At 35.0% G+C, this 22495-nt stretch overlaps 1 protein-coding gene across 1 annotated transcript in view; it reads right to left on the reverse strand.

Moving 5' to 3' along the window:
* The window catches only part of LOC134754969 (EF-hand domain-containing protein 1-like), an 85136-nt gene that overhangs the window by 32629 nt on the left and 30012 nt on the right, over window positions 1-22495 (reverse strand). Inside the window, exons 5-8 of the mRNA XM_063691464.1 lie at window positions 18903-19066; window positions 5736-5832; window positions 3659-3746; window positions 1063-1213 (exon numbers count right to left, since the gene is read on the reverse strand). Coding sequence (XP_063547534.1) covers window positions 1063-1213; window positions 3659-3746; window positions 5736-5832; window positions 18903-19066 — 500 coding nt within the window. The remainder of the gene's footprint in view (window positions 1-1062; window positions 1214-3658; window positions 3747-5735; window positions 5833-18902; window positions 19067-22495) is intronic.

The raw sequence follows: 22495 nt of genomic DNA on the forward strand, positions 1-22495 counted from the left end.
TAGAAGATTGTCGGATCGATTTTTTTTATTATGAGTATTACTATAGCTCCATTGTAAATTGAAATACATTATTTTTGTAGCAGTAGCCTTAAAATCCCATCTCACCCCCTTTCATCTCTTCTCTCCCCATTCATAATCCAACTCTCCCCGCGAACCCTACTCACCCCCTTTTACGGTACTTGATGCTCACTAGATGCAGATTCAAACGGATAAATTTTCATTAAAATCGATGTAGATAATGTCGGCACTCGGCACCCAGTCGCGGGCTTTTTATATTATATTGTTATAAAGGAAAATTAGCGTAGGTACTTAGCTGTAGCCGGGTTATATAATGTCCATTCTGACGTTACATTTTTTATTATCTCTATTTATTCGATTTTGCTTCTTATCAAAGAAGTTATATGTATAGTAGTAACTGACATTGTCAATCTGATCTGGTTTAAATTTACGAAACGAATATCTCAATAAAGGAATACAAAAGTCAATCAAATTAATTAGGCACAATATTTACATTTATTATTATTTATTATTATTGTATTATAGGACATTGTTACACAAATTGACCAAGTCCCACGGTAAGCTCAATAAAGCTTGTGTTGTAGGTACTTAGACAGCGATATATATACACGTAATATATAAATACTTAAAAAAAACACCCATGACTCGGAACATATATCCGGGTTCATCACTGAATAGTGAATAAATGCCCTTACCAGGATTTGAACCCAGGACCATCGGCTTCACAGGCAGGGTCACTACCCACTAGGCAGACAGGTCGTAAGTACGTAACATGTGATATGAACAGACAAGGAAAGCTAGATAAAATTTGTTATTTCTCTGTCTTTTTACAATGGAACGCTTTCTCAGTCTCAGAAGGCCAGTAGTTAATACCAAACTAAAAATGGCACCTTTAAAAAAACATTAGGGGTCACTGACCTGCCCTAATAAATTGAGGTAGTGTGCGAGAAGTATGTTGGTGTGTGTGTAATGGAGTAATTTGACAGAATCAGAAAATTTACCCTCTGCTACGGACTCTTAGGTAGAAATAAAAATATACGTTACTGATAATATCTCCTGGTAAACGGATCGCAGTCGCTGATGAGAAAACGACGACCGAGTACGAAAACCGTCTCTCCCACAATTAGGTCACTCGGGGAGTAATACTCGGTCACCTCTTCGTCGGTCACCTCCATCACAATGGACGGAAATGATACTGAAATCAAATTGCAATATTTTTGAACCATATTCATAAACTGGAAAATATGTCATAGGGTCATTGCGCTAGTTTACGTCCAGATCTAATTTTCAACCACTTGACGAAATTTGAATATAAACATACATTGCTGCACATTTAACTTATTGCAATGCTTAATGTCTATTAACAATATATCTATCTACATAAAAATGATACTTTGCAAGTAGCAAATTAAAAATCAAATATATTATTTGCTAATCCGTCAAGTGGACGAAAACTAGAGCATGGACGGAAAGTAGCGCAATGACCCTAATGTCAAAAGTGACGAAGGCCTCCAGTGCCCGAAGCCAGTTTCGAACCGGCATCTACAGTTTTCGCGGTTGAGACCCCGTCAAATGCCCCTTCCATCTATATTTCAGTGTATAGGAGAAACTACTATTATATGTATATATAATAAATCTGCTAGCACGATTACATTTTACTATAGATACATACTCGTCTTAGGTATTTTAACTGTGTGATTCCACCGGTTACGGTTCAAAATACACAAACGCGCTACCAATACAATTTAGTAGTACTTAGTACTAATCACTTTATTGTACACAACACAGGTTTACATGTCATTTACAGAAACTAAGGTACAAAGGCGAACTTATCCCTATAAGGGATCTCTTCCAGCTAACATTCGAGTAGATGAGGGGAAAATTCAAATTAGACAAACTAACGGAATGCACAATAACATTATATAACTAACCAAATTGTCCAAAAGTAAATAAAATACATAAATAACATTATAAAATAATATACATACTATATATATCTTCTAGGTATGACCGAAACAAAACGGACAATTTGTATTGAATTTTGAGAAAACTTTTCTAGCAAATTTTTATTTAAGTAGAAATAGGTACCTTACCTACATAATAAAAAATCCAAAATCTAACTTACAACTTTTAATACTCATACCGATACTCATACGATACACGATATCATAAATATACACCATCCTCATTGTTACATCATTGTACATCCTACCTAGTGTATCTGGTCTAATTTACTGCACTACAAAAATAACTTTGTATAGTAGACAAACTTAATATTGCGTGCAAAAATAACTATGCAATGCATACACTTTGTAAAGTAGACAAACTTAATTTTGCGTGCAAAAATAACTTTGTATTAATTTTGCGTGTAAGTGACATACTTACTTTCTAGATCGCCTGGCAAGGTATAAGACCCGACCAAATGTTCTGGCTTAATTTTAATACTATTTAGATACTTTACTTTAACCTGTAAAAATAACAGATTGCCTCAAGAACATATTTTTAAATTTTTTAAAAAAATATTTTGCACGCGTCTGGGAAGGTCAAAGACCCGACCTTATTTTCTGGCTTATTTTTTTATGACTAACTAGTAAATCTAAATAGTGATCTAAATTAGATACTAAGTTTCACCTGTAAAAATACAGATTGCCTCAAGAACCTTATTTGGGCCCAGCTTGCCTCAAGGACCTACTCTAAAATGTCTACCAGCTCTCCGTCTAAGTCTAGCTTAAGTATACTGTCGTTTGCTTTGTGCACAAGTTTTTAATGAAGGCCGGTCTATTCATTCTTAAAGAGATCCAGGGAAGTTATGAAGACACTTCTGCAAGTTGTTCACTCATTTCTAGATTAAGAGATTCTTAAGATCGGCGTTTGAAAACTTCACTTACAACCTTTTCAACATTATTATCGCCACCGTATTGTGCTCATCTTTAACCAAAGATAGATATAACTCCGTAATAGATGGATACAGTCTTAAGGAAAAAACGTGCCTCGAAAATCAAGAAAATTTGATTCTCGTTCAGAGGGCGCTACTAGCTTTGGCCAACTGTCGTATAGATGGCGTTGACGGTTTCGTTTGTTATTTAACAATTTTAACGCATATCAGTGAAAGAACATGGGTCAAAATCATAAAAATAATTAATGCAAATAAAAAAAATCATTTATCTATATTTAAATACATTTTATCGTATTTTTATAAATATTTATTTTTAGTTTTAAAGTGTGTCGACAGATGGCAGTGAATTTACTGGGGTTCCAAAATTTACTAAGACAGTACCGCTCTAGTATAAGTTACTCTATGTCTTTAACATTTCATGAACATTCTAGGAGTCTTTGTCATTAAATTAGTGGTATTGAACATATACTGGTAATGGAGTTTTACTTATTATTTACGTATTTATATCCCCAGACGAGCACCTGACCACCGTATATTAACCTTTTGAACGCTTTATGTCATAAACAAAAACGTCACTGTCACGCCAAGATAACGTGCGCAAGCGAGCGAATGTAAACTTTACTTGAAAGTGTCAAGTTTACTTTGACAGCGTCCGCCATAACCCATATAGTGGTCCTTGGCGCTGTGGGCACGACTAGTAACGACCACTTAGAGGTTCTTGGCGTTCAAAGGGTCAAAACTCACCTGGCCTCTCCTTCCACTTCTTGGGCAATTTTCGTTTTTTCAGTAGCAGAGGGAAAGGCTCCTTTCCACCACGCCCATCATGCAGCTCCTGTAATTAGGTGCGGAATCTGTAAGAAACTGCATTTTTAAGAAATGCAACTCGATACATAATATAAGTAATAAGTAATCTAGCTATATTAGGGATTGCATAATATTTTTATTTGTGCACAACATTTTTCATTTATACAATTTATACAATGAAAAAAATATTAGTTAAATGATTAGTCAACCCATTTCGTTCAGCGACAAAATTAAAACGTAATTAATTTATCAGTGTGTCGCGTTCAAACACATTTGACTGATGTTATCTAATGGTATTAATGTAAATTTTGCATGCTAGTATTTAATTTTCCCTTTTACAACGAACGCTTTCATTATTCATGCGGGTTTAAGCTTCACTGCCGCTGGTGTAATGTTCTGTTCTCGAGATTGTGCACGGAACAATAAGTAAGTAGCGTGTTTAAGACAAATGGGTCTACGAGCTTCTTACCTCCTTACTAAATACATACTCTACTCAAGGCGTTGAATTTTGACGATGTTTACCGTGGATTAATGCTAAGTATAAAGGGTTTCTTATTACAGGCAAAAGATGTCTTCTCATACGAAGTGGTCTCTAATCTATATAGACTAATAACAGACATAATAGGCAAAACACCCACCATCAATATTGTAATAAATCGAATCGAATGTCATTGTCATGATATTGCTCTATTTAACTCTATTAGATATCATTGTAGGATTGCATTCGATTCTTGTCATGGGCATATAATACGAATTGATTATCACGCAGCGTCATACGTAGGCGAACAACACGCGAACGCAAAGCGAAGCGATGCGGCGAGGGTGAATCAATCCTTTGATAGGTACCTATAGAATTTAAGTGTCCTACGTGGGTGATCTTGTTGCGGCGCGGTTTACGTCGCGAACGTCGAGCGGCGCGGCGCGGCGAAACAAACCGTTGTTGCATATGGAAGTGTCCTAGGTGAGCGATCTTGAGGTGATGGCGAAGCGGTGCGGTGCGGTGCGGTGTGGTGCGGCGCGGCGCGGCGCAGAGCGGGCGCGATCAATCCATTTGATTTTTAGACGTGAATACGACGCGGCAAGAGGCGTGGCGCATGTAGAAATACCGGATTCTTAAGGCTGGCGTCCACTAGACTCGCCGAGGCGAATCGAATCGAATCGCAATAATTCGCCTCCTATATTTTCTAATGAAATGCTTAATTTGTTCTCATTATCACAGTCAAACGGTCTTAAGTGCCATAGACCCTACTGGCACTTATCCTTTATATCAATTTACACCATTTTGAGCATTAAAAAAAATGTGTCCTGTCTTGGAGGATATAACCAACCAACAAATTAAGCATTTCATATTTTTCATTTTTAAAGCTTATGAAGCTTATCGCGACGTCTACAGTTCTCAGGGCCACTAGTTATTTTATTTATATTTCTTAAATTTTACGACAATTGCTGTAGCACATAATACAAAAATCAACTTTATTATATAGGAATAAGGTCGATATCTTTTTAGCATCAAACTCCGCGCCATCGTTGAATCCGCGCCCACGTTAGACAAGGCCGTCGCATCGAGCCGCTTCGCTTCGCGTTCGCGCCTAGATCGCTCACCTAGGACACTTCTATACGTATCGACGGTTTGTTTCTTCCTCGCCGCGTCGCGTCGCGCCGCGCCGCATTGCTTGGCGTTCGCGAGATAGTTGTTCGCTTATCAGACGCTGCGTTATCCACGCGTGCAAACTGATTTCAGTGGCAGGAAATAGTGTATGTAACTGTACATAATAATGCATTAAACACACGTGTGGTCATTTTAAGAAATTCACTTCGTTCGTTTCTTAAACCCACACTGTAGCAGTCACATAAACTATTTAAAAGACAACAAGACAATTTTAAACAGTTTTATGAACTTTCTGGAGGCAATTAAAGAAAGTTTTACTACGCATTTCTCTTAAAGCTCTATATTTGTAATAAACTTCGTTGGATTGTTATTTCTTACATAACAGCTACCCTTGGATGAGACAATTACCTTAATAGAAATCGTATCATCTTGAAGGAAGTACAACAGTTTATAGTGGGTTAGCTCTCCGTTTTCGGCATCTCTATTGTCCCAATACACGTCGAAACTGAAAAAGAATAGGTATTTTCACTTCTCATGCTCGTAAAGTTCGACTTAAAGTCGTGCGTAGACGACATAAATTTGCTTATTATGTTCTAGAGCATAAAGTAAACTCATCTATTACGACCCTTATTGACTTAGCAATAAAGTCCAAAATCTGCCATACAAACTGCCAGCCCTGACGGGGCGCCCCCGACCGGCTCGCTCCCGACCGGCGTGCCCCGCGCCCCTGACACAACCGACTACAATTTACTTTAGTCTTGAATAAATGTGGTAAAATAACCTAAAATATTAGATATTTTTGTATATTTTACTCACACTCGAAGTGAAAAGCAGTGTATAACTCAGGCATAAATGTCCATTTTTATGCCCTACTTGTACAATCTACTATTATTATCCCGCGGTATCAGTAAAACTAAGGTCTGCTTAAAACGTCACACGCGACTGACAGTAGTAGTGTGCTTGGCCTGCTTGACCGGCGTGTGGTCAACGGCGGGCGACTGACACGTATCATACAAAGTTTTAATACAAACAGCATTAATTAAAATGCACTAAACTCATAAGTAGCTCACCACTACCTACTTTGGAAATTCAACTATATTATTTACAAGACACGCCGCGGCGGGTGGACGGTGGACGCCGTTATAGCTAATATGTTTGAATGCCAGTCGCAATCCGCGTCATCCGCCTTCGTCCTCCTCATAGTCCCCTCCCCACCTCGTTGTAAATACTGCATATTACACTCAGACTATGCACTTCCTTCACATTTGTGTGGGGTATCAAAAATGAAACCAGATTAAATATAGCATTTAGTTTATACACTGCAGTGTATATACTACGGTCCAAAATATACTACAGTTTAAGGCCGTCGTTCCATCGGTTTGCCGCTATCACTTTCACATTTCGCAAGAACGAACGGGAAAGACCATGCGCGTCAAGTGTCAATTTTGATCGAATTTTGTCGATTTTTATTTATTTTAAAAACGTTGCTTTACAATATCGAAATTTAGACCTGTACCAATAACTTCTGAGGTTATAAGAATATTAATGTTGCTTATTTTTTATATATAGTTTCCAGACCATATACTAAACCTAAAAATAATATTTTGTGTCATCCTAGGTATTTGCTTAGGTAGAAATTTAGGTATTTCTTTTTTCAATCAGCATTCTGTAAAAAAAATATTCGAGACGAAATTCTTTGTTTCCCTGTAAAGGAAAAGTGGCTTCCGACGTACACACGCATTTTGTGTCATTTTCATCCACGGGTATAATGGCATTTAATAAATACCTAATATTGATCCTAAAACGCCTAAAAAAATATTAGAGTCGGTAAGTGAAGTGTTGTACTTTACAGAACATTGTTATATGTTATTCAAACAAATCTGTGTCAAATTCATCCACCGCTTTTATTAAAAAAAAATTTTTTTCTAATTAACAACCTGTATCTGCCACAAAAAAAATTCATATTATTAAGTTTACGTCTATAATATTATAATACCACATTGAGACATCATTCATAATTTGGGTCATTTTGATCCACGGTTTTTTTACTATCTGGCAAAATAAAACTCAATTGAGCAAGAAGGGCGTGCGCGGGGAAGGGTACCTACGCGGGTGGGGTGCTTATTATACTTGCCGCAATATCAGCTGGCGACTGAGATCTTAATACTATCTCCTTTACCCTTGTTAAGTTAAGACCAACCAAGAGATGGCATTATGAGCTGTCTCGCCACTTAGTTTTGCGATACAGTGTATTTATTTCATTCGGAGGCATAATTACATTGTCTTATCAATCTTACCGTAGTAGGTATATAAATATAATTAAAAATAAACTGTAGGCTGCACTCCTCATACTGACCAACATTTGTGACGTTCCTAATCAAAAGGTACCACTTTCTCTGACAGGTTATTTGTATAAAGATATAATCAAATTTCGTCTTTATGGTAAACGACAAAGTGGTACCTACCTTTTGATTGAGAATGTCACATCAGCGACTTAAAAATTACTTTTGTTTCGATTTTTAGTAGACTTTTTAAGTTTATTTTAAGACGCAATTTATTGTGATTTTTGTTATGTTTAAGCGTGGCAAGCAACATTAATTACATTGATGATGATGTTCATTAAATACAATATTTTTTCATACTATACTGAACTGTCACCCTATACATGAGAATGAACAGCGCCCTCTTGACAATGATCATATATTACTGGTCAGGCTTTAATATGTGTCATAATTTAGTAAAGTCCCCTTTGTGGATTCTAAGTTTCCGAGTTACAGCAGTTTAGTGAAAGCGTTTTTTTTTTTAAATATAAATTAAGGGTTGAATAAAGAGGAAAGAAAATTTGATTATTTTTGCGCTACGACGCACGGTTTAGGAGATACAGCCCTATAAAGTTTTTTTTATTGTTTTTTTCTTTTTTACATTGTGTTTTTTGTATATTACTTTGGGGTTTCATAAAGGGGAACGAAAATTTAATTATTTTTGCGCTACGACGCATGGTTTAGAAGATCAAGCCCTATAAAAAAAAAACTTTTTTTTTGCGTTTTTTTTGTATAAATTAATGGTTACATAAAGGGGACCGAAAAGTTGATTATTTTTGCGCTACGACGCACGGTTTAGGAGATACAGCCCTATATAGATTTTTTTCTTTTTCTTTTTTATGTTTTTAAATCTTAATTAAGGGCTTCTTAAGGGGAACGAAAATTTGATTATTTTTCGCTACTATGCACGGTTTAGGAGATACATCCCTAAAGTTTTTTTTCTTTTTTTTGTCATTGCGTTTTTTGTTATTATTTTGGGGTTTCATAAAAGGGAACGAAAATTTTATTATTTTTGCGCTACGACGCACGGTTTAGGAGATACAGCCCTAAAATGATTTTTTTCTCTTTTTCTTTTTTGCGTTTTTAAATCATAATTAGGGGCTTCTTAAAGGGGAACGGATATTGATTATTTTTGCGCTACGATGCACGGTTTAGGAGATACAGCCCTATAAAGTTTTTTTGTTATTATTTTTTTCTTTCTTTTTTTTTGTTTTTGTATATTATATTGGAGCTTCATAAAGGGGAACGAAAATTTTATTATTTTTGCGCTACGACGCATGGTTTAGGAGATACAGCCCTATAAAGATTTTTTTTTTAAATTTTGCGTTTTTTTAAATATAAATTATGAGTTGCATAAAGGGGAACGAAAATTTTATTGTTTTTGCGGTACCACGCACGGTTTAGGAGATACAGCTCTATAAAGTTTTTTTTCCTGGTTTTTTTTTTTGTTTTTTTTAAAGTATTAATTACGGGTTTCTTAAAGGGGTTTTTTAAATTATTTTTGCGCTACGACGCATGGTTTAAGAGATACAGCCCTATAATGTTTTTTTTTTTAAATTTTGCGTTTTTTTTTAAATATAAATTATGGGTTGCATAAAGGGGAACGAAAATTTTATTATTTTTGCGCTACGACGCATGGTTTAGGAGATACAGCCCTATAAAGATTTTTTTATTGTTTTTTTTCTTTTTTTCTTTTTTACATTGTGTTTTTTGTATATTACTTAGGGGTTTCATAAAGGGGAACGAAAATTTTATTATTTTTGTGCTATGACACATGGTTTAGGAGATACAGCCCTATAAAGATTTTTTTTAAAATTTTGCGTTTTTTTAAATATAAATTATGGGTTGCATAAAGGGGAACGAAAATTTTATTGTTTTTGCGGTACCACGCACGGTTTAGGAGATACAGCTCTATAAAGTTTTTTTTCCTGGTTTTTTTTGTTTTTTTTTTAAGTAATTATTACGGGTTTCTTAAAGGGGTTTTTTAAATTATTTTTGCGCTACGACGCATGGTTTAAGAGATACAGCCCTATAATGATTTTTTTTTTAAATTTTGCGTTTTTTTTTAAATATAAATTATGGGTTGCATAAAGGGGAACGAAAATTTTATTATTTCTGCGCTACGACGCATGGTTTAGGAAATACAGCCCTATAAAGATTTTTTTTTAAATTTTGCGTTTTTTTTAAATATAAATTATGGGTTGCATAAAGGGGAACGAAAATTTTATTGTTTTTGCGGTACCACGCACGGTTTAGGAGATACAGCTCTATAAAGTTTTTTTTCCTGGTTTTTTGTTTTTTTTTTAAAGTATTAATTACGGGTTTCTTAAAGGGGTTTTTTTAAATTATTTTTGCACTACGACGCATGGTTTAAGAGATAATGATATGTTTTTTTTTTAATTTTGCGTTTTTTTTTTAAATATAAATTATGGGTTGCATAAAGGGGAACGAAAATTGTATTATTTTTGCGCCACCACGCACGGTTTAGGAGATATTATATCTATATATATAGCTATAATAGCTCTATAAAGTTTTTTTTCCTGGTTTTTTTTTAAAGTTTTAATTAAGGGTTTCTTAAAGGGGAACGAAAATTTGATTATTTTTGTGCTACGATGCACGGTTTAGGAGATGCAGCCCTATAAAGATTTTTTTTGTTGTTTTTTTTTTCATTGTGTTTTTTGTATATTATTTTGGGGTTCCGTAAAGGGGAACGAAAATTTTGTTCTTTTTGCGCTACCACGCACGGTTTAGGAGATATAGCTCTATAAAGATTTTTTCCTGTTTTTTTTTGTTTTTTTTTAAGTATTAATTAAGGGATCCTTAAAGGGGAACGAAAAATTGATTATTTTTGCGCTACGATGCACGATATAGGAGATACAGCTAATACAGCCCTATAAAGATTTTGTTTCTTTTTTTTATTGTATTTTTCATGTATTACTTTTGGGTTACATAAAGGGGAACGAAAATTTTATTATTTTTGCGCTACGACGCATGGTTTAGGAGATACAGTCCTATATATTTTTTTACAATGCATGTGCTCGAAAAGTGCGTTTCCTACGGAGCCATATCGTGCGGAAAGTACTGCTTTTCCGCACTAGTGCTTTTTGTTTTCAATTTTTTTTACAGTACATATGGTGCTACTTTCTCGCACTAGTGCGGAAAAGAGCACTTACCGTGCATATGTCGAAAGTTTAAAGGGCCATATGTACTGTAAAACGTACGATACACGTGCGAATAAGTAATTCGCAACTCGTGTCGATTTAAAACACTCCTTTTAATAATTAAACTTATTTGCCATGACATGTTTTTTTATTTACTCGCACAATGCATAGTAAAACATTGTATGATACACGTGCGTAAAGATGATTTCCGCACTTGTTGCATAAATAGCAATTTTTTTATCAAAGAATGAAAGAAAGTCACGGTATTAATAACCAAATTTTACTTTAGTGGTACCTTTTCCCTATCACTGTCACAAATGTATGTGGCGTTCACGTATATTTTTAAGATTTCCCTGCGCAATGTTGCCAGCTCGCTCGCAAATCAAACATGTACTTACAGTTCTTTTGCATAATGGTGACATTGTACAATATCTATGAGTTTTAAATAGGTAAAAGATAATTCGACGCATTCTTTGCTTGCTTGTTGCTTGTTGTTGTGTTGTTTGCGTAACTTCTTTGAATAAGTTGCGTTAATTTGGCGCACAGGCGAAGTAAACATGCGTTGCGTACGGCAAGGTCACGCCGCGGCCCCACCCTGCACGGCCTCCGTTGCCCATTCAGACCGCCCGCTAGCTTCGTTTGAACGCAAATAATATTTTTGTAATATTTGTTTATGCAGTGGATGCAAGTGACACAAATTCATACATCTTATTTATCTTGCATTTCAAATTAATAAGATGTAAACTCTAATATCTTTAATATTCTTTTGTAACGGTGACAGCCTGTTACAACAAAATCATCAAATATCTTATGAAGCTATGCCTTAACCCTTAAATGCATAATGATGTATATATGCATCGTATATTTGATGGTCCGTGGCTCAATATGCAGCTATCCAAAATCACATTTATTACTTTTATACAGCATGACACATCTATTTCAATTTATTAAAAAGTTATACAAAAAATCATACATTTAAGGGTTAATAAGACACAAAATCATTTAATGGACCTATTTAAACGATTAAATTCGACCTAAGTAATTTTTTTTAACTCTAATTTTTTTTTGTGTCATTTAGAATATTATGACATAGTATCAGATTGCAGTGGACGTAATTGACACAAACTATGTTTTCACACTAAAAACACTATCCTAAATGCAACACAGTTACATGTGTTCTCTCGAATATTTTTTTCTCCAAGATAATTCAAAATAAAAAATAATTACCACAAAATAACAAATTACTAGAAAAGCAAATTATATATATGACACAAAACAAAATGTAAGATTTACATCTTAACAAAGTATTCATAAGCGAAAACAGAATTGACTTTAATATTTTTATAACCTAGGGGTCAAAATATAGCCAGCGGTACAGGTCTAATTCGAAAGCGGTCAAATTACTATTTAAGTTAAGATTGTTTTATCTTCTTTTTAGGGTTCCGCAGCCAAATGGCAAAAAATGGAACCCTTATAGATTCGTCATGTCTGTCTGTCTGTCTGTCCGTCCGTATGTCACAGCCACTTTTCTCTGAATCTATAAGAACTATACTGATGAAACTTGGTAAGTAGATGTATTCTGTGAACCGCATTAAGATTTTCATACAAAAATAAAAAATAAAACAATAAATTTTAGGGGAACTTGGAACTGAAACTCAAAAATTTTTTTTCATCAATCCTATACGTGTGGGGTATCTATGGATAGGTCTTCAAAAATGATATTGAGGTTTCTAATATCATTTTTTTTCTAAACTGAATAGTTTGCGCGAGACACTTCCAAAGTGGTCAAATGTGTATGTCCCCCCCCCCCCCTGTAACTTCTACAATAAGAGAATGATAAAACGGAAAAAAATATATGATGTACATTACCATGCAAACTCACCGAAAATTGGTTTGAACGAGATCTGGTAAGTAGTTTTTTTTAATACGTCATAAATCGTAAACCGCAATTTACCTTTCACTCACATTTCGCATAAAAAATACATTGTTAAAATTATGTAATGTACGGATCCCTCGGTGCGCGAGTCCGACTCGCACTTGGCCGGTTTTTTTTGTTTAGTGTCACATAATAAATAACCGAGTAAAGTTGGATTAAAAGTCCTAGCTAGAGGTTACTTTGGGAAATAATTGTATCGAGCGAAGTGTCATAATTCGTGTATCGGAAGCAAAAAATATAATACTCACTCGAGTTTACTTTTGGTTATTTAGTAATGTTCATTTTATGAATTATTCTACAATTTCAAATTTGTTAAAAGGGAAGAGATGTGGTGTTCAGTAATAAATAAATACATCAGATGCGTTGGCAACACTAGCGAGTGTCAGTACTGTCATGGCGGAACGGTGTTTCAAGCGCACTGTGTGGATAAATAATAAAAATTTTTGTTTGAATGTATATAGTTCGTAGTTGGTCCCGTTTTTGTAAAAACCCAGTTTTGATGAAGGGATCCATTAGGACTCCAGGGAACTCCTCAAATCTTATAGGCATACATAATATATCGGTTTTACTATTTTCATCAACAAACCAAGCACTTTCATCCAAAACAGTACCATTTGATGAAGTGGAACTACTGATGATGACCAGAACGGGACTCTTTAACAACGCATATGTATTTCAATTTTGGCGATATAAGTCCTCTTCGTTATATTTGTTAAGCACAATTAAGTAAGTTCTGAAGGAATATTTAATTGTGTTAAAGTCTAGTTCTGATGATGGGTTCCATGAGGTCCAACTCCTCAAATCTTGATAGCTTAGATCCAGACCTTGAAACTTATCCGAAGTGCAAAATTTTTTAGTGACAGTTTGGCCAAACAAATGAACAAACACTAAAAATTGAAAAATAAAATTAATCTTAAAAAAAAAGTAAAACCGACTTCAAACGGGAAAAAATAAAATATTATCTCGTTTTATATTCGCTAGCAAACTGATACGTTTGAAGTCGGTGCCAAGCTAAATAGTTACAATACTGGTTCTTTTGTTCTTATCAAACTATACCAAGGGTTGGCATTCCATTTGACGGCAACTTGACGCTTTTAAGATTTGGCTTGGCACCGACTTCAAACATATCAGTTTGCTGGCGCATATAAAACGAGACAATATTTTATTTTTTCCCGTTTGAAGTCGGTTTTACTTTTTTTTTAAGATTATTTTTTTATTTATCTGTAGCGTGTAATTTGTGCGTGTAATCTTCCCTAGATGTATTTCTGAGTAATGAGCTATTTTGCAGTTCTTAGAGTATTAAGAGTGCGAGAGAGAGGAAGAGATTGGTGACCCAAGGGATGGTGAGCTTCGATGGCCTGTCTAGGTGTAGCTTCGCGTTGGGCCGTAGATCAGGGGAAACTAAGCGAGACACGGCTTCGTGGAGGCCTAAGCCAGGTCCGAGAAGAACTGAAAACCGGAGCCTCACAGCGAGGGGAGTTGCTGGAGAGTAGAGCTCGGGCAAGCACGAATAAAATATCAACTGTGTGTTAATAAGAAAACGGGCTTGAGCTTCGAGACTCAGTTGCAAGAGGGCTAAATTAGATAATGACTAGCGCCAACAAGACGTTTCACATATGCCTACATTGGTACCAGCCTACACCTTTTTTCAAAAAATCCAGTGTGTCTATATGTGCTGATAATTTAAAAACTTGACGAGTTGAATAGTTACAGTTGCGAAATAATCAATTAATCACGTACATACGTAGGTACTGAGTAGGGCACTGACCTTGGCCTGGGCGAACGCTCGAAGAAGACAAGTGTCCTCAAACGTGTGTTATATTAATCCGGTACACGTGATGACATGCCGGCGCTAACCCTTTGTACCGGCGCGGCGTTCACAGAGCAGCTTATATCATATTGCACCACACGCTTATGCTCGCTTTAATAGTTTCACTAATTGCTTCTGATATTAAGTCAACAATTTACTAATTACTAATATATAGTATACAATACATATTTAAAATTTGAATGTAAGTTTTACTTAATTTACCGTACAGCTATTTAGTATTTACAGGTGTTTTTTTTTTTCAAGTTGTCATAATATATTTTTCCTGACCGTCCCACTCCGTCCAATTCAATCCCTGTTAAAGATCAGAGAGGTAGGTACCCAATTTTTTTCCAGTTTTATATTTTTATAATGAGTTCTAAATTTTATTGTTATTTAATTTTACTTGTCAACGTGATTAATATAATGTTATATGATCTGTGCCCTTGCCAAATTACTTCTATTCTATCTAGAACAAACGATCACGGTGGGCTAAGATGCGGACGGACAGACGGACAGACATACGCACTTGACAAAACTATAAGGTCTCCTAGTTCCCTGACAAAAAAGTCAGGCAACTATAAAATGGTGGATTATACGTCAGCTATTTTCACGAACGTCTTCCTGAGAAGTAACTTTATACAGCATTCAACATTTATTTAGCTCCAATTATAAATTCACATTGTACCTCAATATGGTATAAATTAAAAGACAAAATTACAACTGCGCCATGTGTTATAACCAATTTCAGAACCATCGCTAGTGAATATATATCAACACGTTTATAGAAAACCCGCGCAATCGAATAGGTCCATCATTATTAGAGGTAATTGGGAATGTTCATTTAGTGTATGCATAAACACCAACCAACATCTATCCTCTCACTCTCACATGCGTAATGAGTAATGCTTATGCCTTTTTCATTCCGTCGGTGTTCAAAATTAACAGTAATGACAAAATAAGAAGTGGCCTGGAATTAAAATTGGTTGACTGTCAATAGTTGTTCCCATTTTCATATTAGGCATTAAACATCCGTCATTCAAAATCAACGCTGTTCGAATAATGGTAACCTGATTAACCTGAACCTGACTGTTCCAAACGAAGTTAATTGACATTAATAACAACGGAGACTAAACTCGGGGCTTAGAGGATTTCAGATGCAGTTGCACTACTACTATACAGATGCCAGCTCGGCAAGCCGATTACATTTATGATGACTTGATTGAATTTGTTGGATTTGTGAATACTGTTAGGAAATAAATACTTATACCATGCTTTTACGTCTTTGTGTGAAAACAGGTGCCATTCTATGTCTCTTTTTATTATTATGTATATATTTCGATGATTTTAAGTTTTAACTCTCTGGAGGTGCGTAGAGACTGCGTGCGCTTGGTTACTGCGTGTAAGGTGCTCCACAATAAAATTAACAGCACGGAACTGCACAATATTATTAACATTATTTTGTTGTACCTCCTAACAAATCTCGATGGCAAGTATATATGCAGCTGTGGGATGGAACAGGACCGCGCGCGACCGTCGCGCGTCGCCAGTCACCGCTGTGCGACATACTACACTTACTGAACGGACTCCTGCGCACGGATCAACAAGTGGACATCTTCGTTGATCATAGGCCTAAGCTAACGTCCAGGTGCCTCGCCTACTGTGAGAGTGAAGTAAATGACCGTATGACAGTGTATATGACTGGGTAACCGATAATGTAGTAGTAGTAGTAGTAAATCACTTTATTGTACAAAACAAAAATTGATAACATGAAATTCATATAAATTTAATAATGTATTAACAAAATGTGATATAAATATCTAGACATACTTAATTACATTTTGCTAATGTAGCAATTAATTAGCATAGTACTTAGCAAAGTAATTAGCATAGTAGCAAGTGTAATAGGTGTAAACCGTTCTTGTGAATATAAATAAATAAATAGAGTGCCCATGCCAATGTACTGGTACCGCGTCGAGCACTCGTACGTTTACCTTAATATGTATGCATTAAAATGGTTTATTTTGATATGATCCACTAGTCAAGGTCTATATAAATAATAGAGTTAGGTACTTTGTATCTTAATAATGTGTTCATGTAAAAAAAACTTTACGGGATAGGCCTTAGGACTTAGGCGAGTCATTTTCTGAACGCGATTGTTTTTGTGTCCGAGATGAAAATCGGAAGGTAGCATCAGATAATACTTACTATTTATTTTTCCATAAAGAAGTCACACTTCCACACCGAGGCCAACATGAATTCACTGATTCATTTGTTTTTAGGATAGGGTAAGATGGTTGACACTGGATCACCCCATTTTCTAATGCCTGTGTCTCGAGTAATAACAGTGATACATATTTGATTAATGAACTATTTGTAGACATACTTCAAAATCTAAATTTCAAACAATTTAGAGCCAGTAACGCTTTTAACGAAAATTGGGAATTGACTCACTGTGCAACAGGGGGTGGAGTGCCCTGAATCACCCGGTGGGCTACAGTAAGTAAATCAAAGATGGAAAGCGTCTGCTAAATTCTTGGACTCGTTGGTTTTTATGCTCAAACGACTTGCGATCTTCTTGAAAGTATACATTTGATCATTGAATAGACTAAGTAAATAAGTAAAAAAATATTGATATTATAAATTTTCTAATTTCAGATGAGGAAAAATCCTAATTAGACAAGTCCATAAAACAAAGTTTTTCTACTTAGAAAACTTCTCCAGGCAGTTTTAAAACAAAATTATGGGACCCCTCATTTTACCGAATTTTTTTTGACCAAATTTCGTTTCCCAACCAAATTTTACCAACTGCACGTTTGTCAACTCAATCTTTCCCATATAAACATTTGACAAACTTACAATCCGACAAATGATCATTTCCCTAACTGTTACTTAGCAACTTTTATAAGACCAACTGTTTTTTCCCACATGTTTTACTTGGACTATAAATGTTTGCTCTAATTTATTTTTGTCAAATAAATGACTGGACAAAATTATTTTGTCCAAAGATATCTTTACTCAAAAAATGTTTGTTCAAATAACTGTATTGCAAAACCACTACTTGACAAATTATGTCTATCCAAAACTTTGTGTTATAAAAAATGTGTAAACAGTAAATTTAAGTAGCAGAGGCAAGATAGGTGCGACGACGAGCGAAGCGAGGAGGAGTGTATTAAGTTGACCGCGATCAACCAGAAAGGACATGTTATTGTACCTACTATTGTTAGTTACAACCTCACCTATCTTCATAATTATTGATCCTAGAGAAAAATGTTACATAACAAAACATACTTCATTTGATATTTCTTACACGACAAAATAATAAAAATTTGGTGTTATGTTGGCAAAAAAAAATACACTGAAATTTTCGAAGTCCCAAGAGCGGCCCCCCCTTTGCTATACTCTTACCCCTTAATGTCTAAACAATATATCTATCTACATAAAAATTATATTTCGCAAGTAGCAAATTAAAAATGAAATATATTATTTGCTAATTCGTCAAGTGGACGAAAACTAGAGCATGGCTGGAAACTAGCGCAATGACCCTAAGTAATTGACAAAATACAATAGTTTGTCACGTTTTGTTTTTATATTCTTTGGTAAGTACTCATTTCGAGTAATTAAAATTTGTTCAAATAAAAATTGGCAAAAAAAAATTAACTTACATTTGTCATATTTTGTTATGGTTTTTGTATTCTTTGGAACTAATAATTTCGAGTAATTAAAATTTGGTAAAATAAATGTTGGCAAAGTAAGGAAATGTCCAAATAATTTTTTGGATAACGTTCTCTTGGGAAATATCTATTTGCGACTTGTTAAGTTGGGAAATGATTAGTTGGGTTTTAAATTTTTGGGAAAGATAGTTTGGGATATGAAAATTTGGCAAGAAATGTTTGCATTGTCAGTGTTCCTTTAGCGAGCTTTGACCCACTGTCAACCTGATTCGGTCGATTTACTGTCGACCCAGGCCTCAATTTCAAAATAAAGATATAAACTAATGCCATATAGGAGAAGAGAACCAATCCCGTTTTTACCCTTTGGGTACGGAACCCTAAAACAGTACTAAAAAGTAACATTCAGCGGTCGTAGAAGGACGGTTGTTGATAATTATGTGTATCAACTGTCTAGAATGTGTTGCAACACTTACATAATAGACAGACCAAGATAAGTCTGCAGCGATTTTGATAGCACACAGTGCAAGTGTTATTTATATGTACTTACGTCTTTATTTCATAAAAATTTAACACTTGCACTGCGTGTGCTATCAAAATCGCTGCAGACTTATCTTGGTCTGTCTATTTTGTGTTGGTCTAACTTTAATAGGATCTAAGGACAACTGAGTCAACTCACGCGAGCACTTTCCCGTCGTACTCGAGGAAGCGTCGCAGCCGGTCTTCCTTCTTGGCCTCCCGGTGCGGCGGCGGCACGGTCTTCCAGCGCTCCCTCTGCGTGTACTGGTCCACTGGGAGCTCTTCCTCTTTCGATAATTCTATCCCCTGGGATTCTAACCATTCCTGTTGAAAAAGTTTTTTTTTTAAATAAGTAGGGTATAGCGGGGCATGTTATGCAGTCGGGTAAGTTTAGCAGTTGAAATACATGGACCCCCAGGCCAGCAATTTCAATTACAAAAAGATAGGAATGGTGACTGAAGATGAACACATTGACCTATCGCAATTTCCTACATATGTTGCGCACGAGATGGTTAGATAAATGATTTATTTCTTTTTGCACTTATAAGTTAAAACATTGAGGTAAGTATAAGTGCCTAGATTTGCGAGAACAAATGCTACAGGAATTTTGAGTCCTAAGTTACCTAATTTATGTGTTTATTGATAAAAATACCAATAACACAACTTATATAATTTATTATAATTTATACTTATTGTAAGAAAACAAGGGGCTAGTTGTGCAATTTGTGATGGGGCTAAGTAGTTGAACAACGGAAATAATGGAATTATTCATGAATATTATTTAGCTGATTAATGGAAAAGAGAACGCCAAAACACGATTTTAATAGTAATAAATACAGTGAAATTTTAAACATCAGCCATATTTATTTATATAGCTGCGTAGTGACAATATAAGAACTTTTATTATTAGACCAATATCAAAATCGCGAAAAAAAAAAAGCTGTCCCATACAAATCCGCGGCATCACAACAGCTGGAATGTATGAAACAGACAAATATTTTTTTCGCGATTTCGACATTAGGTTATACCTAAATAGTGATCGGTAACAACGTTTTAATTTCATGGCAGCGTTGTTGAGTTAAGGGAATTTGAAAAGTAAAATTCGTCTCAAATTATTAATTAAAGTTATTAACTTTAAATGAACCTTAATTGACCGACTGCTTCAAAAATGTTATTTTCTTTTACTTTAACTCGACCACGCTGCCATGAAATTAAAAACTTGTTATTGTTACCGATCACTACCTATAAATCATTGACATATGTATACAGTCACTACGCAGAGTATGGCTGGTGGTTAAAATTTTAGCCTGTATATATAGCTTATTAATAAATGTGCAGAAACTCGTTACTCAAACAACTTTTAATTTCCTCGCTCAATTCTCCCCATGCTCAACTTACTATCTAGGAAAGTTGAGCATAAGTATTTGACATTTGTTAATTACATAATATATTGAAAATTTTGCTGTTTACAAACAAGAATTTGTGTGATACTGATAACGTTTAGTCCCAAATAAATGTTATATCGACTTCAGTAGTTTTAAATCCTAACAAAAACATAGGTGTGATCAAGCCAAGTTCAATATTAAGAATATGTGTCATTGTTAACTCGCCGACAAAATAATTGAGATCTATATGGGTGCCAAGTTATGTGCTGTGTAGAAAATCCTGAAATTATAATAAAGCATTTGACTTGGCTAGTTTTTACCAACAAATCAAATTTTAGAAAAGTAACATAGTCAAACAATAATAGCCTATACGTAAAAACTCGCCAAGACAAATCCTTTATAACTTCAGGATTTTCTACACAGCGCAGAACTTGGCACCAATATAGATCTCAATTCTTTTGTCGGCGTGTCAACAATGACACATATTCTTAATATTGAACTTGGCTTTTATTTCATATATATGTTTTTGTTGTGATATTATTACTTTATTTACAGAAATTACTATAGTATTCATCATAAAATCAGTTTTGCCCAAGCTGAAAAGGAGACCCTCGCTAACGCGCGGTCAATTGTCAAAAATTTTCAGTTTTTTGACTTTTTCTTTTGTAAACGCCTAATAGTCTACATTTACACCAAATATCAAGTTTCTAGGTCATCTAGAAGTGGGTTAGATTTTGATCCATAAGTCTTAAATAATCTAATAATTCTCAATATATGATTTTTTTCCATCGATTTATAAATAATTTTCAGTTTTTAGATTTTTCCCTCTATATACACCTAAAAGTCTACCTTGATGCCAAATTTCAAGTTTCTAAGTCATCTGGAAGTGGGTTAGGTTTTTGACATATCAGTCACAAAAATGCCGGTTACGTTATTTTATCAATAACTGTTTGAGCTACGTTTATGAAATTTTGTATTTTAGACAAACTAAGGGCCTTGAATAAATGTGCCAAATTTAATAGGTTTCAAGATGTGAAGGGGTCAAAAGTAGCTCGAAATGGTTCGTGTAATATTACACACGGTTGCTGCGTCGCCAGTTTCTTTTTCTTTGAACATGGCTGGACACGCTGACGCGTGTCTAGATTTTTTGGGAGAAAATACAACTATCAAAATTATTTTGAGCCTCTTATCACTTGGCTAAGAGCAGTTTCCGCCTCGGACCACATTTCCCTGATTTCCCCGTTCCACTCTGACCAGTCGCATACCATCGACATTGCCGCACGACAGTGCTAGGCACTGGCTCACTGACTAGTGACTAACACTTAAGTTTCTCCACAAACTTTTTTGTATTAGTAAATCTAGGCTAAGATACGAAGCTACGAAGTTAAAAATTGTGTTCCTTGCATTTCCCTCTATACCTTTTTTTGGGCATTTATTTCCTGGCCTATAAGAACAGCAACCCATTTGCACAGATCACGGGGGCTCATTCCTTGATATCGGACTTGTACATCAATGTGTATACCTAACCTATAGCAAAGATAGATATAACTCCGTAATAGATGGATACAGTCTAAGGAAAAAACGTGCCTCGAAAATCAAGAAGGCGTTCAGAGGGCGCTACTAGCTTTGGCCAACTGTCGTATAGATGGCGTTGACGGTTTCGTTTGTTATTTAACAATTTTAGCACATATCAGTGAAAGAACATGGGTCAAAATCATAAAAGCAATTAATGCAAATAAAAAAAAACATTTATCTATATTTAAATACATTTTATCGTATATTTATAAATATTTATTTTTAGTTTTAAAGTGTGTCGACAGATGGCATTGAATTTACTGGGGTTACAAAATTTACTATGACAGTACCGCTCTAGTATAAGTTACTCTATGCCTATAGCAACGTACCTACCTGAAGTAGTATAATTATATTATAATAGTAGTAATTAATTATGTGATGATAATAATTTATTTTCTGATGTTGACATGTAATATTTTAAGAATATTATGAATTAATGAGTACGAGTATCAAAGTAACCTCAACAATATAAAAATTCCATAGAATACTCGTGGAAACGGTGTATATTTTCATTGCTTAAATGCATCCTTTTTGTCTTTTAGGAGAACCTATTTTCGCTCGAGTCGGAATTATATTCACGTACGACATATCTTCGGCTGTTAGAATGTCTTTAATTGATTACAGGCGCCTATTAGTTATTAGGAAGGCGGAGAACGGTACAGAATGGAGAGCCTTGGTGCACAAAATAACGACCTCATTTCATCGCGACCCTCAGACATGTGCTCATGTGGACGAGGAAGAAGAAGAATTGCTTAAGGGTCGGTTGCACCAAACCGACTGTCACCGTCAAAAT

This window comes from Cydia strobilella, chromosome Z, assembly GCF_947568885.1.
Source record: "Cydia strobilella chromosome Z, ilCydStro3.1, whole genome shotgun sequence".
In the NCBI taxonomy this organism is placed as follows: Eukaryota; Metazoa; Arthropoda; class Insecta; order Lepidoptera; family Tortricidae; genus Cydia; species Cydia strobilella.